This window comes from Corvus kubaryi, unplaced genomic scaffold, assembly GCF_017639235.1.
Source record: "Corvus kubaryi isolate FWS band 111438036 unplaced genomic scaffold, C.kubaryi_AGA036_p1.0 split3-37304, whole genome shotgun sequence".
Taxonomy (NCBI): domain Eukaryota; kingdom Metazoa; phylum Chordata; class Aves; order Passeriformes; family Corvidae; genus Corvus; species Corvus kubaryi.
The window spans coordinates 3,050,987-3,070,886 of record NW_024582087.1 but is presented as its reverse complement, the minus strand read 5'-3'; the positions used below and the strand labels follow the sequence as shown (position 1 = coordinate 3,070,886).

The window sequence follows — 19,900 nt, the reverse complement described above, 5'->3', positions numbered from 1 at the left end:
CTTAGAAAGTAGTTAGAGATACGTGGTTTCCCAAATTTGAAGACTTCTCCTTCCCAGACAGGAAAGCAGCTGCAACTCTTGTTACCCAACAAGATTAAGAAATTCTCTCCTCAAAAGTCTCAATTATTTTGTGTAAATGTAAGCAATTCAAACAGTACTAAACAAGACCTGGGCTATTACGGAGTAACAGAACCTTTCAAGAAACTCACAACTGAACCAACCTGTCGGAACTGTCCCTCAGAGACCCCGTCCCTGTAGAAGATGATACGAGTGGGCTTGAACCGTGTTGATTTGTAGAACTGGATGAGCAGCTCCCTGACCATGGAGGCCAGGTCCTGGATGATCTCCTGCCGGGGCCGCTGGACCCTCACCGTGGCACAGTACCGGCTGGGATGAGCATCCATGCTGCCTACAACCTGGGGGGAGAGTGCAGCAGGGAAGGCTTCAAGCTCAAATCTATACCAAAACAATTAAAAGCAAAAAAGCCAAGAGTGGCAAGTACAAGATGCTTGTGCTAAACAACAACCAGAGTAACACTTTCAACAGGAACTCGTACTTGGTACAGGTTTAACACCTTTTGCCCCCTGAGAAGCATCCTGAAATGCACCTGCAGAATTTGGCTTCTCACTAAGGCACAGTTTTATAACCCAGACAGATATTTTTCTGTGATGTTTTCTCACCTTTTACACAGACAAAAACCTCAGCTTCCCTTAGTTGTTTTAAACACAGATGCAGTTTCCATAACTACAATCAATGATCAACTGAAATACCAAGGGGAAGAAGTAGGAGAGGACTGACCAAGCCTCCAACGACCACCTTGCGTTCCTGGACTGTACCAACACAAACGGTAAGAAATATCAAAAACATTTCTGCCAAACCAGGCCTATAATTACACTTTTCTCCTTTAAAAAGACAAAAAAGTGTTATTGGCTAACATCACCAAGCTGTGTTATTTCCTGGAGAATATTTCTGCAGAAATATATTATTTAACAATGCCATTTTACCTTCATTTAAAAATTGAAGAGCTAAGAAACCAGTCTGAAGTATCAAGCAGATTTTTTCTTTTAAATACGTGATTTTTAATATCATTTGGAACGTGTACAAAGAACGGGCATAAGCCCCAAAAGATACTTGATACAGACATAGTCCATGAGTTGCATTTACTATTCTAACATTTACCCAAGATGAAAAAAAACCCATGTAAATTTAATAAAACTTACAGCAGCAATGGAAGGCTTCTTTCCATCTCCAGCTGGAGGGTGAGTGACATCAGCTCCCAAAAAGATCACTGGCTGCTGGAACACAGAAGGTCTTCAAAAAGAAAAAAGTGCTAAGTCACACTCATAGCTGAAGAGCTGCCACAAGGTCATCGCTCACCGTGGGGGTTGTTTCTGTCTCAGCCTTATCAGGTACCCGGGCCAAGGCTCAACAATGGGATCTTTGTGAGCAAGAGGTGAACTTGGAACCCTCCCCAGCAGAGTCCAAAACATGCTGCAAACACACTGCCAGAAGTGGGGCATGATTCTGGTGGGGAGCAGCCCCGGGGCTCCAGTGGAATGGCACAGCTGGAAGCTTCAGAGCTCCGATGTGAGCCTGGGGATCCCCCAAGCACCACTGAACTACAGCACCAGCATACACATTATACTGTTCTCCAGGACTTGAGCAGCAGGATGGTCTTACACTGCCTTTAAAATATTCTTCCCCACACCACTGTCCCATATTTCAACTTTGATACTGATCAAACATTTGACAAGAATCTTGGCTGAAGATCTAATGCACAGTCCAACCACCACTCTGAGCCTGTGCTCGAAGGAACTTAATTCTACCTCAAACATCCTGTACTAGTATCAGAATATTTTAACTTAAAACTTGGCCGCGTTTAAATTTTGGGTGCTAAGTAGCAAACGTAACCACATCTGTTAAAAGAAAACCCAATGCAGTCTCCAGAGTCTTACCGTTGATGAGGTACAAGGATGTTGTTGATTCCTCCTAGTTTAACATTAATCTTCAGGCACAGATTTGAGAGGGTCTGTGGAGATGTTTTAATGACGTTCTTGACCTGAACACACTGTGTGGCCATTCCTAACAGTGTATCCCCCACACGCTTCACCTCCGCTGGGAAGCAAAGGAGACAACAAGGAGACAACTTGAGTCCATTTGCAGTTACTGCTGCATTTTGACCTTGGATAAGTCACAGTATTTCAGTGTACATACTCTGCAGTAACTTCTAACTTATCTGCATACTCGGACCTGCTTCCAAGTTATCTTCAGACACAAACAGCGGTTTCTAATGCCTAAAGGATGGTTCTGAGTAATTTTTAAAATATGCCAGGCAACAGATTTCTCTAAATGATACCTGACCGAGCAGGTAAAGACAGAGGTGTGCCCTTACCATACACAGGTGTCTTCCCTGGCAGGATGACAATGATGAGCTGAAGCCCTGAATAGGTGTTCTTGAGGTGTCGGAACATGGGCTCCACGCTGTCTGCACCCTGGGCGTACTTGCAGAAGCAGGGCTGGCCCTGGATCGGCATCCCGGCGTCCTTGGAGATCTTGCGCAGCTGGTCTGTGAAACCCCTGAAGATGAGGAAATTTTATGATTTTTGCAGTAGCAACAGTACACAATAACCAAAGCACAAAGGGACAGGACCATCAAAGGAGAATGATTCTAAATAGCTTCTAAAGCAGCATTTAAAAAACTTTTATTATGTGCAGGCTGTAAAGCTGTGAAACACCACATGGGCTAAAAAATAGTCTAGACACCTTCAATACTTTGTTCAAGATGCCAGAAGGGACTAAATACAGTGATGTCACAGGAGAAACACCCCACAGTGTACCCAGTACAGTGTTTTGACTGTAGCTTCCAGCACAGAAGCAAACCAGCCTGGATTCTCTCCCTAACATCTCACATTAAACTCAGGTAAAATGCTCATTGTAATCCTAAATTCATGTTTCACTCCATTAAGAGAACAGTCCAAAGGCTGAACCACGACATGCCTTACTTCAGAATTTCTTCTCTGCACTGTCTCTGTGTTGCAAAGCAAGCTATGGCCCACATCTTGATCTCCACCCCAGTGTGGAACTGTTTCCCTCGCATGTCCCACACACCGTGACTTGGTGTTGCCACGGTTCGATTCTGGGGAAACAAAAGCAACAGACACTCAAGTGACTGAAAAAGAAGCAGCTAGTGCTATTTGCAGTTTCATGATAACAAGAGTTTATTATTCAAAGTCTGATCCCTGAAGAGTCAAGGTGTACATGAAATCTCTCCTCAAAATGGAAACCAGAGGAAAAGCCAAAGCCTCACCCGTCCTCCGTACTGCAGCATCGGGGCTGGGAGCACGCGCCCCGTCACATGGGCCATCTCATCCCTCACTTTGAACTGGAACTCTTGGACAAATGGATCTGCATCATAATTTGCGCTTCTCACCTAGGAGAGATTTTTCCATGTTACAGAAGTATCTGATTATAACCCATATAACAAACAATAGGCTAACAGGAACATTGCAGAAGTGTTCTTATAGCAATTTCATTGAAAAAGGCTCAGATTTAATTGCTCAATACTATCAACCCATCCCCAGTGAAAACAATTACTGCCATGAGATATATTGGATGAGATGGTTTCTGCTCCCTTCGTTACCCAAGTGCTCATTTTCAGTTTGTTCATTCAAAACCATTTTGTTTCCTCACAGTAAATTAAGCGTAGAGATGAGAATGCAAGAGCCTGTACTAGACTCAAGCTATTGTTGCAGGCCATTTTAAATAAATCCTATTAAAAAAAGTCGTTAAAATCTGTTAAGTTAAAGAACGAGGAGGAATGAAAAGACTAGGAAGTTTTGCATGGATGTAATCCAGCCCAGTGTCACTCTGAGCAGTGTCCCACCGAGCTGGGAGTGGGGCACTCACCAGTCTGCTGATCTCCTCCTGCCTGTCTGGGGCAGACCTGGCTGTTGCTTTTATCATGGTCGATGTCTGATTGTCTGTCAGCTTCTTGATGCACCTCTGGCCAGCCACGATGTTACACACCTGCAGGGGAAACCAGAAGCATTAACTCACACCAGAAGCACTCAGATTGCACCACACTGTACACACACAATACTATGCTGTCACTATAAACCACAACCCCAGCATGTTTAAGCAACTGCCTGTTCTTTCTCATAGTTCTAAACTTTAAAGCCCTTTGGGTTGCAGACAGTCTTTAGGAAAATTCAAGAGTGATGAACATGTAAACCTGTAAACACACTTGTATTGCAAAGAGCATCGATTCTTAATGTTTTGCAAACTGATAGAACCCACCCAAACCCAGCTGATCTATTAGAGTAAGGCTCTTACTTCTAAAGGCAGGTAGGTGTGTTTTTGTTCCTGTCCTACTTGCAGACAAGGAAGGTGAGGGTATTTCAGCTGGAGGTTGTATTTCTCTCTGAAATACTGTGCTACTGTCCTCTCCACAGTCTGGCCATTTTCTAGTTGTAAAGGAAAGCTGAAAAGACAGACATTTTAGTAAAATATTAGTTGTCAAATACCATCATCCCAAAATTAATGAAATATCAGGTCCTGTTACTCAGTGTGAAACTATCACACATTTCATGCTCTGACAAAAAGCCTCTTACGTTTGATGACTTGCAGGCCGTCTCGTTACGTTACAGACACGGTACTTCCTTCTCATTGTCCCACAGTGAGTCACTTCTACCTTTAGACCTGCATAAAAGCATCAAAAAAACTGATGCCATAACTACACAAAAATGTACACAGGAGACACAAGGTTTCAAATGAGCATAACAGCTTTGGGGTCAGCATCAAATAGCACAAACATAAGAAATTATTACTCTCTATACATTTTTACTTTCATTATAATTTGAGTTCTGACTAATCCTGATTACTATCCTCAGAAAGAAATATTTAGAATATTTTAGAATATTTAGAATATTCAGTGTCTTCTGAATTTCCTGTAGCAGTTTCATTTAAAAAGCATTGACTGAACTCAGAGAGCTGTTTTCACCATATCCACTTGTTCTCATCCTTAATCTTGTACATCTCTCCAAACTATCAGTTCCAATGTAACTGAAATTAAAAAGACAAAAACAGGTTTCTACTTTATCGTCTTTCCCCCCAGCTTTGTGTCCACATTCAGCCTGTAATTTTCTTTAATTTCACTGACCAAGTTTAACTTTGCATTTTGAGCATCTCGTCTCAAAGCACACAGCCTACACACCAGAGCCTCTCCAGACTTATCTCTGCCCACGATAATCATGACAGTGGCAGCTCCAAGAGGCTCTGGGGGCTGTTGCTGTGACTGTGCACACACTGTGCTGTTCACACAGAGCAGCCTCAACATCTGCTGGGAGCACTGAGCTTATCACACGAGGGCTGCACAGCATTCACACACTGCTGTCTTTCCCCAGCCCCACGGGACAGAATACAGCTAAAAACAGAGCCTGGGTACTCAAAGGATTCACCTACAGTAGTAAAGTCTAGTATTAGTGAAGTCTAGAAGTAAAGGCCCTTGAGAGACCAGTTGGATGGCTCATCTTGCTGAGGCTCATGTGGATTGGGGACCACTGACTGAACACCCATCCAAAATCAGGTCCCCAGGTACCAGACACCAGACTGTGTTTAGTTTACTGCGGACACAGACACCACAAAGAAGCACTGACTGTACCTCCTTGCTCCCTGACAACACTAATTGCATGAAGAACTCAGAGGATGGCACAGTCAAAAATAAACCACCACTGCCCTGACACGGCATTAAGAGAAAATAGAGAAGAGAAACTATGGGGCACTGTGACCACAGACAAGGGCTGATGAACACAGAGATATCTGGAACTCATTCCCTGCTCTGTCATTACTCTGCTGTGACACTACCAAGGCAGTGCCCTCCCCCAGTGCTGCTCGCACACAGCCAGCTCTAATGCACGGCTTGTTTTGCTGTACGGGGTCACATCCTGGCTGGAGTTCCCACACCCTACAGCAGCAAAGGGGTAACTTTCAGTATTTTCTGACTATGGTAACAGAGCCTCTGAGGCACCTGAGATCAAGCAGAGGCAGTTTCTCAGTCTCCAGTCACCTGCCCTACAGAATGAAGATAGACAGGCAGATGTAAAAGGGGGCATGCTAGGACTAGCACAAAATAATTCCTGTAAGTCTTTTTTTCAGTCATGACTGTTCTGTGAGCATATCCCTTTATGACTATAGTTCAAATTTACTTTTTAGCTGCCCAGTATTTCAGTAGTGTCTAATCTTGCATCGAGTGTTTAAGAGCTGAGCTCCTTCAAGGCTTTTCTCTCTGCAAATTACACAGGAATGGAGGATATGGGAAAATACAAACCCAAGTAGCATATATGGAGTGAAACCACTCAAACCAGCAGCTTATGCAATTCCTTTGGAATGGAATTTGGCCTTCAGCTGCAAGTGGTACTTGTTTTTCCACAAGGCAATCAGTTATTAGAATTCACTGTAACAACACTCTTCCAAAGAATCAATGTTAGCCTTGAAATCAGTGCTCACTTTGCCACAGCATTTAAACAGCAGGAGCCCACACACAATGCCAGGTGGCCTCAGGGACCCTGGGCCAGCAGAGGTTGGCACCAGCCACTTACCTCTGCCCAGGCAATGAACAACGTGCTCCCTCTTTCCCTCTAAGCCACTGGGAATGTTTTTCAGCTCCCATTTCCGCAGAGCCGCATTGTTTCTCTCAGGATTAGAGCTACACACATGGATACTAAAATTCTCTTGGCAGTTCCAGGCCCTTCTGATGCATGTTAACCAGGCTTCCAGTTAAAACAATTCCCTTAGAATTAACTTAATTGAGTAACCTGGGACAAAACAGACCCATTTCTACTCACCCTTTATCTCTTTGGTGAATTTTACCCGATGAGAATCAGTCAGAGGTCTTGGTTGTTCATCAATATTATGAATGTCAAGGACTTCACACATGAACTGAATTACAGGTTGTGCTTTGTAGAAGGCAGTGGCAGAAACTACAAAGAGCAAATTATTAAGTGTAAAAAACCCCAGTCAAGGTGTTGTGAAGCACTGTGAGCTCACATCATTGTTTCTTAGGATTCCACGTAAACCTCAAGCACATTTAGAAATAGAACAGCAAGCTCTGCAAGAGTAAAATACCAAAAAGCCAGCAGAAGGTCCACAGTGACACATCTGTGGAGTGACACTCCAATACAGTCATCCTGCTACTACTTGGAATTTCAGGGGTTTGAAGAGGTTTTTCCCCAGAGAACATTTATTTCTAGAGAGCTGCAATTCTCTTTCACCTCTGTATGGAGCTGCAGACACAGGATTAATACCTCTCTACTGCAGACTTTTGAATATTAAAAGCTAACATTATTCAACATGCAATATAATTTTTTCAATTACACAATCTGCTCAATTACTGAAACAATATCTGGTGTAGACATGAGCACTATTTTGACTATGCACAAATTGTGTTGGTGTAGTGGGGACTGCAACCCTTGATCTATTCAAATCTCCTACCCTCCCCACATGCTAACGACACAATCACTTTAAGTGACAATATACTGGTTTTAAACAGGACAGCTGACTTATTGCATGGAAGGAAGGTCATAAATCATCTTCTTGACAAAATTATAAGCAAATGAAACAACACCTTTGGCAGGAAAGGTGAGGTGGGACTAGACAGAGCTCAGACATGAACTGTCCTATGTTTAAAACTTTGAATGGCAACAACAGAAAAGAAATACTCAACAAGCATTTATCAGTTTTCCGCATCTCACGTACCAAACCTGCCACACACCTGTGCTCATACAGCCCAACATTCTTCAGACATGTGTCACTTGAGCAGCCCACAACCTCACATGATGCATCAGCCAACACCTCCGGATGCCTGACATTGCTCCGGCTTTCTGAGTGACCCCAAATCCTCACACTCCCCACCCTGGCAGCGTGTGGGTTGCCTCCCACAGCAACACTTTCAAGGAGAACCTCACCCAACTAAACAACTGAAAAACCTCCAGTGATGGGATCTGAAGGCAATTTCACAGCCTTCAATCAGGAAACAGAGCAACAACTCCGTGAACCACCACTTACAAAGGGCTTAAAATTTCTCATTCATAGGAAGGACTGAAAAATTTCTACTCCAAGAGTTACTACTACCCTTGCTAATGCTGGTAAGAAAAATTTGCCTCACGAAGTAACAGCACAGTACATCATCAATTGGTGTAAATTCATCCTCTTCTCCTACCTGAACTGCAGCTCTCTCAGTACCTTGCATATAGATACCAGCACTGGTTCTTTCTGGGACAGGTTAAGATTGTTAATGCTCGTTTTTCAAACCACAGCTGCTGTTTTACAAGAATAAAGCGTGTGACTTCAGTCACACGAGAATCACCCACAATTTACGTAAACCAGAACACGTGGACTTGCAAATTTTCAGCAAGACAGCTCAACATCCGCAATATTTTATTATGCTCCAAGACAGATGCTAAGCACAACCTGACTTGGAGTGCTCAGTGTAGAGCAAGACAATTTACCTTGGGTTTGTAAAGCATTTCAAAGACAGTGAGAACTGAATGTAAATTAGAGAAAACCTCAGGCAGCACCTGCACCTCCACCACTGACACTTTTCAATGAGTGTTCAGTAACTAAATAGTCGAGTGCTCACAGGACGCGGGAGTCTGACACAGGCACCAGTCGATCTCAGATCCATTCATCTGCGACAATACAGTGCTGCAGAGCTCATGCTTTTGCATAAGAAAGCCCATCCCAATCAGCCCTATTCAGAGAAGTGTTTGGGGTATGTTTTACAGAGTTTTCTTGGAAGTACTGAGCACCACTCACTGTGTACAGCTGCACAGAGACACAGCGTAGGCAACCTGCCTCTGTCACTGGGGATGTACCAACACTGAAGTTTAGGAAAACAAGCCCTGTGCAATTCCTTCTTATGCAGAGATATTGGCTTTTATATGGTACCTCAGTATCTGCTCAAACATTGACATGATGACAAATGCAAAGAAAAAGGACTAGAATTTCTAGGTAGCCTTTGTCATACACATCTGGTCTGAATCTCAGCCCCGAATCTCCACTTACCATCGATGTTGAGCATCATTTTCCACATGGCAGGACGGACCGACTGATGGAACCCAAACCAGACCTCCCTGCCCCCTCCCAGGGGGTGGTCATAGCCTTCTGGAGCTGAGAAGAAGGAGCGGCCCACAGGGGTGTACCTGGTAAAAACAGGTGGCCACATATTTATGTTCTTGCTTTCCAAACATAAAATTCAAGTAACAAAGATTATGAATGTCATGGTTTAGCATGGTTTGATAACCACTACAATAACACAAAGTATTATTTTTTTTTAATTTTGTGCTCCAGCAATCTGTGCCAAGAAGCAAGTTTAAACAAAATACTCTGAATGCTTCTGTTCCTATTGCAGTGCTTTTAAATTTAGACAAAACATTTACTATTTTTAGCAATGCAAACCAGTTTCAGTTTTTACAACAAATCAAGAGCTAAGTTAACTTACTCTTCCTGATCTTCTGCTTCAAGAAAGTGAAATCTCCATCAGAGAAGAGTCTGTACAACTGCCTTGTCTATACTGGCCTGACCCTCAAATACCATTTTTCCTATTTCATAGGGAACTTTTGAATACAAGATACATTGAGAGAAGCAAAAACTATGGGGGAAACAAAGAACTAGAGGAAATAATGTTTCTCTCACAGGTAGAAAACAGCTGCTCCTGAGCCTCCACACCTCCTGTCTTGTAATGCACAGGCATTAGTACAGAGGTTAACATCTTCAGATCCAGGGAAGCTGAGGAACACTGGCTTCCACAAAACCACAGGCCACTTTTTTTAGGAGTAAGTTACACCCAGTGAAACCCATCAGAGCAAAGCCATCCTGCTGCATAAAGCCAGCAAACTTCAAAAGTAACTTTCATTAACCAAATCAAGTGAAATTGGCCTCCTCTAAATTTCAGGGTTCTGAGACAAAATAATAAATATGAGACTTTGTTAGGACAGGTGTCTGGTCCCAGCCATGTATTTCAGACATGAGAAGCATGCACTGGTGACAGTGTATCGATGGATTAAAGAGACTCGTGCTTTTCACAGGCACTGCCATCACTTGGCTCAAGCTGAGCAGAACCAGGACAGCAGTGCTACAGCCCACTGGAACCTCTCAGCATTTCAATTAAGGCCTATTATAAATGTCTGCTGTTTCTTGATCTTTTCCAACACACACATCACCTGCTCGGCCTACAGAAACACTTGTACAAGACTGGCTACAAGCTCCCCATTCAGCTCACCAGCTGAGCTGCAGAGGGGAATGAGCAGTTTCTCCTTTCACCTGTGAAAAAATGGGGATGAAGGTCTCCCAGTGGGGATACTTCAGGTAAAGACAGACTGCAGGAAGACAGTGAACCTACTTCATGGAGGGGAGGTGTCGTAGCACCACATCGACAGCATGAACAGGGTTAGTGCTGATAGGTTTGTCTAGTTCCAGAGGCTCAGGCAAGGTTCTTCCTGTCAAAACTTCATGCAGCAAGTGCCAGCTCACCCGAGAAACAAACTTTATTGACACTTTGAAGGGACGATCTTTTCCACCTTCTCCGGGTAGTGTCACATCCAAATCCACCTGGGCAGGGGAGAAAAGAGAGAAATAAAAAGCAGCTGTTTAACCTGGAGTCTGGTAGCCTTGAGACTCCACTCCTTCCCGTAACTGGGTCAGAGACTCAAAAACTCTGATATTGAAGACACAGCACATTTGATGAAAGTACATTACCAAATGCACAAAATGAAGAGAACTGGGCCCTGACCAAGCAGCAGAGGATCATATAACTTTTTATCACTTCAAATCAGAAAGCAATACATTCTAGAAAAACTTTGGTTTGTTTCTTTATTCATCATAAAACCATGTATTACAGTCTATAAAATGAAATGTTTTAATAGATTTACCTGTAGAAAGCAGCTACTAAATTCTACAGGAAGTTCTGAATGCAACTATTACATGAACATTTACATACACTAGAATTTGCAGGAAATATACCAGAAGGACTCAGTTTCAGTACAGATACTTCCAGCTTTTCTGAAATCAGCAATATTTAAAGTTGGTTTTTTTCCTCTCCTATGAAGCTGCTACCAACACAATGTCTTCTCAGTTATCTTACCCCAGTAGTGGCCACAGGAAGTGGATTGGCTGTATAGAGGCTTCTTTTCCCATCATAAACTGGTCTACGGTCCCCAAATATTGTCACTTTAAAATGCTGCACCATAGAGTCCACCACGTCCCTGGAAGGGGGAATATTTACACTGAAGATGTTTCTGAAGAAGGATCAGACCTGAGCTGGGTCCCACTCCCCACTGTTTTGCTGAAGTAGTTGCAATAAACAATACTTGAGTGAATTATAAACACCCACTGCTATTCCTCCAAAAGGTGCTTCACATACTTCAACTAAATAAATAAACACTACAGAATAAAACGAGAATCAATGCAAACGCTCAAATACTGGGAAATATTGGTACTGAAATAATTTCATAAACTCCTAGAAATTACCAAGGCCTTTGCATTATCTGTATTATGGAAAACAAGGAGACTGTTACCTTGGAAAAAACCCACAAAGTGGTATTGTGAAAAACAGCACAAACCCCCAACTGGAAGCTCTGCCAGTACTGTCTGCAGTAATGTTTATCTGCTCCATGGTCGATGAGAGTTTTGAATTCTGCCTACACTTGTTATAAACATGAAATGCCCTAACAAAAAAGACTTGGTTGTTAAGTCCTTAATAACCTGAGTTTTTACAAAATCATGTAAAAGCCTGATCCAATTTGCACACAATTACAGATTCATCTCCCTTGCTTTATTATAAATTGATGGCAATAAAGATTAACCTGACACAAGCACTGAAATTACACTTGAAAAACCATCATGAAATTTTCAGCTTATACAAAAATGCTTCTTGATGCGAGTAGTAGTTAGAAAGAGACTTTTGGAACACCTCCAACTGTAACAGGCTGTTGGGATCTGAATTCTTTGGGCAGTCTTGGGGTTTCAGTGGCACAACTGCATCTCACCTGACACACCACAGTTCCCTTATCCTACAGAATGGAAACACTTTCCTTCAGCACATGCAAAGCAGCCTTCCCCACAGCAGCAGCTTCCAGGCACCATGTCCTGGTCAGGCAATATTAACCCAAAGTACTTCAGGAAGATGATAAATATTGACTTCCTCTTGAAGCTGAATGAGCAGCTGCACTTTCACCTCCCAGCTGGGACGTGGGGAAAAGGAAAGAAATTCTCCCTTTCACAGCTCTTGATGTTACTCAACATGCCTATCTGTACAATTTACAAAGCAAATGTATCTTCTCACCTGTTCACCCTCCGAGGACACTTATCTGGTTTGATATCCACCTCATAGAGGTAGACATCAATCTTTGGGATTTCAACTTGGAAGCAGTTGGCCAGCAGTTTAATGGGTTTGCCCATGGTGCCATAGCCGGGACGTCTGGGCACCATGAGCAGGGGCTGTGCCCCCACGGGTCCTGTGAAGGAAAAATCCCACAGATTAGGAGATAAACACCACAGACAATTCCCTGAACCAACTCTCAGGACAACCAGGCAGGCACCAGAGCCAGCACACTCGAGGAAAGGAAATCAGCTGTCTCCAACAGGATGCTGCCCATGCAATTCCAAACAAATGCTTGCCCATTTTTAATCCTTAAGCCTCCACCTACATCTAGACTGTTCTCTTACTCATGAGCTTCAGAGATCAGCATTAATAAAATCAGGAGCTTTTGTGTAGGAGATTTCCTAAAAAACCCCAACCAAAAATCCAAAACAAAAACAAAAAACCCTTAAACAAAAACCACCCCAAAAATATTGTAGAAAGTTTTACAAGTCTTTTCTGAACACCCTGGTAATAACCAAGTGGCTGCAGAGTACAAAAATACAGAAGTAGCTCTGGACTGATGAACAGGATTTGAGATAAACTCTTCATTTCAGTGCCAATATCAGCTTAGTCTTGGAAGACAGATTATTCTTGAACTTTGCTGGCTGAAAATGGATGAAGAGTAAGACCATTACCTCCCATCTAACTGCCCCCATAAAGCCGATTTGCCAGAAGAGTAAAGACTCAGATTAAGACACAGGATTGTAAAACTCCTGATTACTTGTGGGCTAGAGAAGAATACCCAGAACTGCTCAGAGAAACATCAAATCTGCACTGAGACGGGTATTTTGAAAAGCAGCTAAAATACCTTCCCAGATTGGGTCCATTCTCATCTATTTCATTTGCTTTGCATTACTTAGGTGAGAACCCTCCACTCCAGATTTGCATTACTCATGCCTTACAAACCAACACAGTAGTAAACATAGCCCATTTCCCAGAATTTCTACTGGTATTTCCACTTAAAAATACCTCTTTCCAGTTAAGAAACAACAACAAACCCAAAATGCTTGGTAGCCTGAGTTTTAAGAACTTACTCGTGGTACAAATGTCCTGATTTACAGAGCATTTGAACGAGGCAGTGCAAAGTTCTCCCCTCTCCTCCTACTCGGTGACGCAGGCAGCAATTCCAGCCCACTCATCTTCATAGCAGAGTTAAAATGTCAAGTGCTGGGAAAAATGTTTTTTATTTGTCTTTTGATTAATCTCCATAATTTCTGTAAAAAACCCTGTATTATCTTGAAGGAAATCATGTCCTGAGAACAGGTGAACATCAAAGCCAAGTTCCTCTGTAACATTTGTCTGGCTCTACCCAGAAAACTACTGAAAAATTCTGAGTGGGGCTGGCTTGGAGCCACAAGATAAAACAAAACAGAAACCAAGAAGCATCATTTAAAACCCGCTCACAGACTCTGCTTATGCAAAACTTGTTCCAAGCATCTGCTCTCTTCAACTTTTCCTTCATTTTAATACTCTCACATGAGTAAAAGCAGCTCTACAATTTACTCCAGCTATATTTGCAGAATATAAGCATAAGCAAAAAGAAGTTACTACCAAACATTTGAGTGGCATAAACAAGTCAACAGCTCATTTTAATATTCTGAAGACATACACACCATAGTTTATATTTAGTTCCTATCCGTAGGAAAGACTAACAAAACTGCTGAAATAAAGATAACTTTAAAAAGGTTCTTTGGTCAGCCTTGTGTCCTGCTTACCCAGCTCACCCTGGAAGAAGTTAGAATGCAGATTTTGGCAAACAGGAATTAAGTGACCAATAAACAAATCAGAAGTGCAGGTCTACACACTGTTCAGGTATAACTTTTAAAAATTCAGCTATTTTGCTATTATTGTGTGAACCATCCACTCCCTTGGACAAATGAACTTAAAAACATGAGTATGCCATTAGTGCCCAAATACATGAGCACCCACTCAGAAGACCCTGCTTTCAAGAGACACTGGCTTGCCAGATTCTGTTATGGAAGTCTTGTGTCAGTGGCTTCAAAGCTGTGACTCAAACACCAATAAAACACAAATAACCAGCGACACTCTGGGGATGGTTCCACCGCTGATCTATCAGTGACTCACCCAATCTCATGCCTAAGTCCTGTGTCAAGCCCATGGAAATAAGCACACAGACCAAAAATATTCGAAGTACTATTATTCTACAGAGTACAGGATGCCCGAGTGGCAGATCCTTTCCTTCAAGTCCTTTAACCGTTGCAAAAACAAAGTGGGTCAAGGCTCAAAAACCTTTCTCAAAGCAGCAGCACCGTGAGGCCTCCTCCGCAGGGGATGGAGCAGCCCCTCGGTGCTTCCGGGGAGCTCTGCACTGCTCAGCTGCCCACAAGTTTTAGAGGAGAAACTTCTCTGTGTTAAAGAAACCATTCTATTCTGCCATTACAGCACCAGGTATGTACATACCATAAAATCATGGAATGGTTTGGGTTGGAAGGCACCTTAAAGATCATCTCATTCCACCCCCTGCCACGGGCAGGGACACCTTCCACTATCCCAGACTCCTCCAAGCTCTGTCCAAGTTGGCCTTGGACACTTCCAGGGATCCAGGGGCAGCCACAGCTTCTCTGGGCAACCTGTGCCAGGGCCTCACCATCCTCAGAGAGAAGATTTTTTTCCCAATATACCATCTAATCCTGCCCTCTGGGGCAGTGGGAAGCCATTCCTGTGTCCTGTTACTCCAGGCCTTGTAAATAGTTCCTCTCAATCTTTCTTGTAGGCTCCCTTCAGATATATGCCTAGGATGTTCCTAAAAATCCAAGGAAAACCCCCAAACCAAGTCTGTTCAGTGTGCTGGAGCAGAGCTCAATTCATAAAACCAGCTCGGCGAAGTCCCCAGCGCTAAAACTCAATGCATTTATAACAGAGAACAATGAACACACAAACAGGAACTAAAACTGGTGCCTCAGACAGATTCTTGGAAGGTCTTTGTGCAGCTAGGGAGCACGTCTCAAGATCATGGAATGATTTGACTTGGGAGGGACCTTAAAGCTCCCCCAGTTCCACTGTGGAAATCACTCTAATGGTTTCAACGAGCTCTAAGTGAGGATCTTTTCTTCCATGGAAGTATCGATGTTCCAATCAAGCTTAAACAGCCGAAAGGGACGGCGATTCCTCGGCAGCCCAGCCAGCACACGGACACGTCTGGCCTGCATCCAAATGCTGGCTGCACCTACCTAGCAACCAGAGAAGCCCTGTCGGAATAAAGCCTGAACACAGCGAGCAGGAGCTCAGAAACCTGCAAATGCTTCCAACACACCATTGTACGAAAAACTGCAGCTTCTGGCACACACGACGTTTTTACAGAATGAAGCAAAATCGTGATCTCCAGCAGGATGCTAATAGGAAATGCAGATTTCCTTACAGAAAGGGCCATCCCCACCAAGCTTTCAGAAAAATTATCTTCTTTCCCATTGTGGCTTCAGCATTATAAAGCCAAACTCTATTAACAAAGATAATTTAGTAGTTTTATTTTTGTTTATACAACAGTTCTAAATCCAACTGGATGGGTGCTGGAACAGCCCAAAACACACCATCAAGGCCTGAGCAGGTAAATACAACTCACTCTGGCTCAGGAAGACGAGGCAGATTTGTGGAACAGGTCTTGGCCTCCGGCTGGAGCTGCACCAGGAAGAGCTCCCCATGAAGGGGAAAACTAAAAGATTCCCTTTCACAGGGCCTCTGGCCTCTACTCAGAGGCCCAGCCTGTGGAGCTCTAAGAAAATCTCATCACTAGCAAAAAATAGCTGAATTCTGGATTAAAAAAATACATAGGAAGATTTGATTCAAATGCCAGCTTCAATGATCAAGCTCCTTCTGCCAGAAATCATGAATTGCCTCATTTCTGTCACTTGGCCTCACTGGGTGGCATTACATTATTTATGAGTAATGCAATCCATGTTTTCTAAACATTCCTCCTTTCAATTTAGGGTTTGGTTTTTTTCAAAGCTTCAGATGCTAAGTTGTATTCAAACACATCAAAAGCCAACATTTTGATGCCGTGCTCAGTAACTGCCAACTGCACAAGCAAATACCGGTGTGGTAACTCATTCTGGCCTAATGGACTTACAGAAACACAGTGAAGTGTTTTGGGAGAATTTAGAAGACAATCAATGCTTCTGAACCTTTAAAAAAAATCTAAATACAAAAAGCTTTAAGCCCAAAAAAGCAGCTTATATGCACATAGTGAAGTTAATACCCAATTGCTCTGGGAGAAGAAAATGTGCCAGCCCACACAAACCCTGCAAGACTTTTCCCTGGAAGGTATTTCCACAGACCAAACTCAGGAAGGTAAAAATTAGCTCAAGAAATACTCTTTGATACCTTCACCTCTGAGGATGAAACAATTTGTAAAGTTCATACTCTGAGTCAAACAACTCCCACAGCAACTCCAGTGGAAATCTGCCACTGTATCTCGCAGAAGAATAACTTTTGAAGGCAACTATGAATCACCCCCGTTCCCTGTTCTACCACACCCACAAAACCAGGACTTTTAATGGACCTCCCAAATCACTACTCTGAACTCAGAGAGAAAAAAGCCACTTCTGGGGATTTTCTCTGCCCAAAGTTTGTATGGAAAATAAACAGAACGTTAAGGATGCCTGCACTGCTTCATTAAAAGTTGAAATTAAAAAGAAAACAGTCCAACACAATTTAGCACTTTTAACACAAAAAGCTGTGAGTTTTGAAAGAACAATGTAGGACATGGAAATGAAGACAATCAGCACTGATCCAACTTGGTTACACCACAGAACATCCCCTGTTGGTTGCTTGAACCTCCCTGCCTTTTGGAAGTTTACTGAACACCCTCCTGGTGGAAGTACAATGCCTGACACTGGATTTGATCTGTGCTGAGAGCAGCTTTTCCTTCACTTCACTTTCCCAACTGAACATTTTACTGCTGTTCTGCAGTTCGGTTTCACCACAACCCATGCCCCGAGCAGCCACCTTCACATCCTGCTCCCACTTCCAGTGATGTTTAAATTCCATGGACCAGGAGAGCCATACTTCCCAGGTTCCTTAGCCTAAGCCTCTCACACAAACTGGACATCACCTACAGCACTGCTTCACCCAAGATGTCCTGGCACATGCTTCCACTTTACTCCAGGGATACTCACACACCAATCTTTTTTCCCCACTCTACTTATTTTATCCCATCTTTTCCCTTCATGCACAGAAAACAAAGCACATCTCAGTGTCCTTCTCCCTTTCATGACAGAGCTTTAATCCTCATTTGTTCCACCAAGGATGGTTTGTGTCCTCCTGTTCCAACACCCCAACGCTTGGAACATGAACACTGCACTTCCCTCATCACAGAGCAGACATGGGAAGAACACTGCAGCAGCTTTGCTAAAACCCAACATATTGCAGCCTAACAACAGGTAAATTCACTTCAAAGGAAAATTTAACCATTTATGGGTTCCTCTTGCATATCTGTTTATCAGGAGACAACTACAATTGCACCAGGTTATAATTAGAGTTTATTTAACACCGTTTAAGAGAGCATCATATGGATACCACCGGATTGCTAAAATCCTGCATCTTAAAAAATTTTCAACCATCACAACCTCAAGCCAGGCAATAGCTGAGGTAAGGAGTTTTTCCAGCCAAATCCATTATTGTCCTTAAATCTCCAAGTACGTTAGAAAAGGATCTCCATATGGAGATGAGAAGGCACTTTTTGTGTTGACACCTTCCATCTCAGTCTTGTATTTTCACCACCTGTGGTACCTATTCAAGTGGCAGACATGGAACTGCAGGTGACTTTGGACATTCCTTTTGCCATCGAGGTACAGCCAGAGAACTGCTGATTAAACACTGCCCAACCCTCAACCCTCCTCTGCTGTTCTGCCAGAGTTGGAATAAATTATCTTGAAAAACTTCATCAGAACTTCCTTCTCCAACCCTCAAAATCCATTTAAAACACAAAGTTGATAAATATTGAGCACATGCTTTCCCAGCAAAAGGATGAAACGGCCAAAATGAGAGGATCTTCATAGAACCACAGAACGATTTGGGTTGGAAGAGACCTTAAAGGCCATCCAGTGCCACCCCCTGCCATGGGCAGGGACACCTTCCACTGTCCCAGGTTGCTCCAAGCCCCGTCCAACCCGGCCTTGGGCACTTCAAGGCATCCAGGGGCAGCCACAGCCTCTCTGGGCAATAACCACCTCGGAATGATTATTGTGAAGCAGCACACCCAAAGGCACCAGAATTAGCCCTAAAACTCAGCGTGAAGACACACAGGGGCCAAATAGCCGGTGTGTGCCCGGCAGGAGCTGCTCGAAGGAGCGCTGCCCGGTCCCGCCGGGCTCTGCGGGTCCGTCCCTCGGGCACCGGCACGGCGCGGGTTACGCAAGCCGGGCACACCGGTTATGAAATACCGACAATTCCTCCTCCACCTCCGGCACGGGAAGCCGGACACGGAGAGGCTCGGCCCCGGCTCTGCCCGGTACCGGGGCCCTGCCCGCGGGGCTCAGCTCCTCCCGCCCGATCCCCCACGGGGTGGGCTCGGCCCGGCCGCTGCCCCGCGGCACCGGGGCGGGCACCGGGAGTTGGCGGGGGTGGGGCGGGGGGCCCGTTTCCCGACCCCGCCAGGCCCCGCCGGGCCCGCGCTCACCTGCGCTGCCGATTTCCATTCATGGAGCTGGGGCGCAGCCGCTCGGGGCTGCGGCGGCCGGCGCGGGGCTGCGCTGGGCGGCGGTTCCTCCGCCGCGCTCCCGGCTCGGCCGCTCCCGGCGCCGCTCCCGGTGCCGCTCCCGGAATCCCCGGTGCTCCCGGTGCCGCTCCCAGCGGTCCCGGCCCCTCACGCGGCGGCGGAGGCGGAAGTGGCGTGGCCGCCCCGCAGCCCCGGCTCGCGCGGCCGCTCCCGCCCCGCCGCGCGCGCGCGCCCCGCACGCCGGAAATCCCGCCCGCGCTTCCCCTTCCCCCGCGCGCCCCTTCCTTTCCGGGGGAAGGGGAAGCGCGGCCGGAAGCGGGCGGGGCGCGAGCCGGCGCGGTTGCTGCGGCAACAGTGGGGGGGGAGGCGGGAAGGGCGGCGGGAGCCGGCGGGGCCCTCAGGGCCTGGGGAGCGCGGGGGGGGGGGAGCCCCGCAGGCACCGGCGGCTGCCCCGGAGCGAGAAGGACGGGGCTGGGACACCGGGAAAGCAGAGCATGAGTCCATCGGGAGTCAGAGCGGAAGCACCGGGGGATTATTCCCGACCCCGCAGTGTTGTGGTGCTTCAGTACTACGCATTATGTCTGCGGCGTTCTCTCCCTGCCGCAGCAGCTGCCGTGTGCGGCGGCTTCGAGGGCTTCCAGCTCGGTTCCCGGTGAATTCAGCTGACGTTTTCTTAATCCTCACTAAACCCGCCAGGAGAAGCCCCGCGCCCCGGCCCCGGTGACGCCCAGGTGTTCCCATGCGCAGGCCATGGGCTCGCTGGATGGGAGCGCCCGGAGCCCCCCGCACGGCCCGCACGCTGGCCCCGCTCT

General features: G+C 45.2%; 1 protein-coding gene across 1 annotated transcript in view; it reads right to left on the bottom strand.

Annotated features, from left to right (window-relative positions):
* Positions 1 to 19,345, bottom strand: part of AGO3 (argonaute RISC catalytic component 3) — a 33,875-nt gene extending 14,530 nt beyond the window's left edge. Inside the window, exons 1-15 of the mRNA XM_042015525.1 lie at positions 19,050 to 19,345; positions 12,338 to 12,509; positions 11,138 to 11,258; positions 10,397 to 10,605; positions 9,061 to 9,197; positions 6,843 to 6,977; positions 4,611 to 4,698; positions 4,333 to 4,480; positions 3,907 to 4,026; positions 3,308 to 3,430; positions 3,003 to 3,136; positions 2,393 to 2,577; positions 1,956 to 2,115; positions 1,221 to 1,311; positions 222 to 416 (exon numbers count right to left, since the gene is read on the bottom strand). Of these exons, the coding sequence (XP_041871459.1) occupies positions 222 to 416; positions 1,221 to 1,311; positions 1,956 to 2,115; positions 2,393 to 2,577; positions 3,003 to 3,136; positions 3,308 to 3,430; positions 3,907 to 4,026; positions 4,333 to 4,480; positions 4,611 to 4,698; positions 6,843 to 6,977; positions 9,061 to 9,197; positions 10,397 to 10,605; positions 11,138 to 11,258; positions 12,338 to 12,509; positions 19,050 to 19,068 (2,037 nt within the window). The 5' untranslated portion in view covers positions 19,069 to 19,345. The remainder of the gene's footprint in view (positions 1 to 221; positions 417 to 1,220; positions 1,312 to 1,955; positions 2,116 to 2,392; positions 2,578 to 3,002; positions 3,137 to 3,307; positions 3,431 to 3,906; positions 4,027 to 4,332; positions 4,481 to 4,610; positions 4,699 to 6,842; positions 6,978 to 9,060; positions 9,198 to 10,396; positions 10,606 to 11,137; positions 11,259 to 12,337; positions 12,510 to 19,049) is intronic.
* Positions 19,346 to 19,900: the final 555 nt, after the last annotated feature.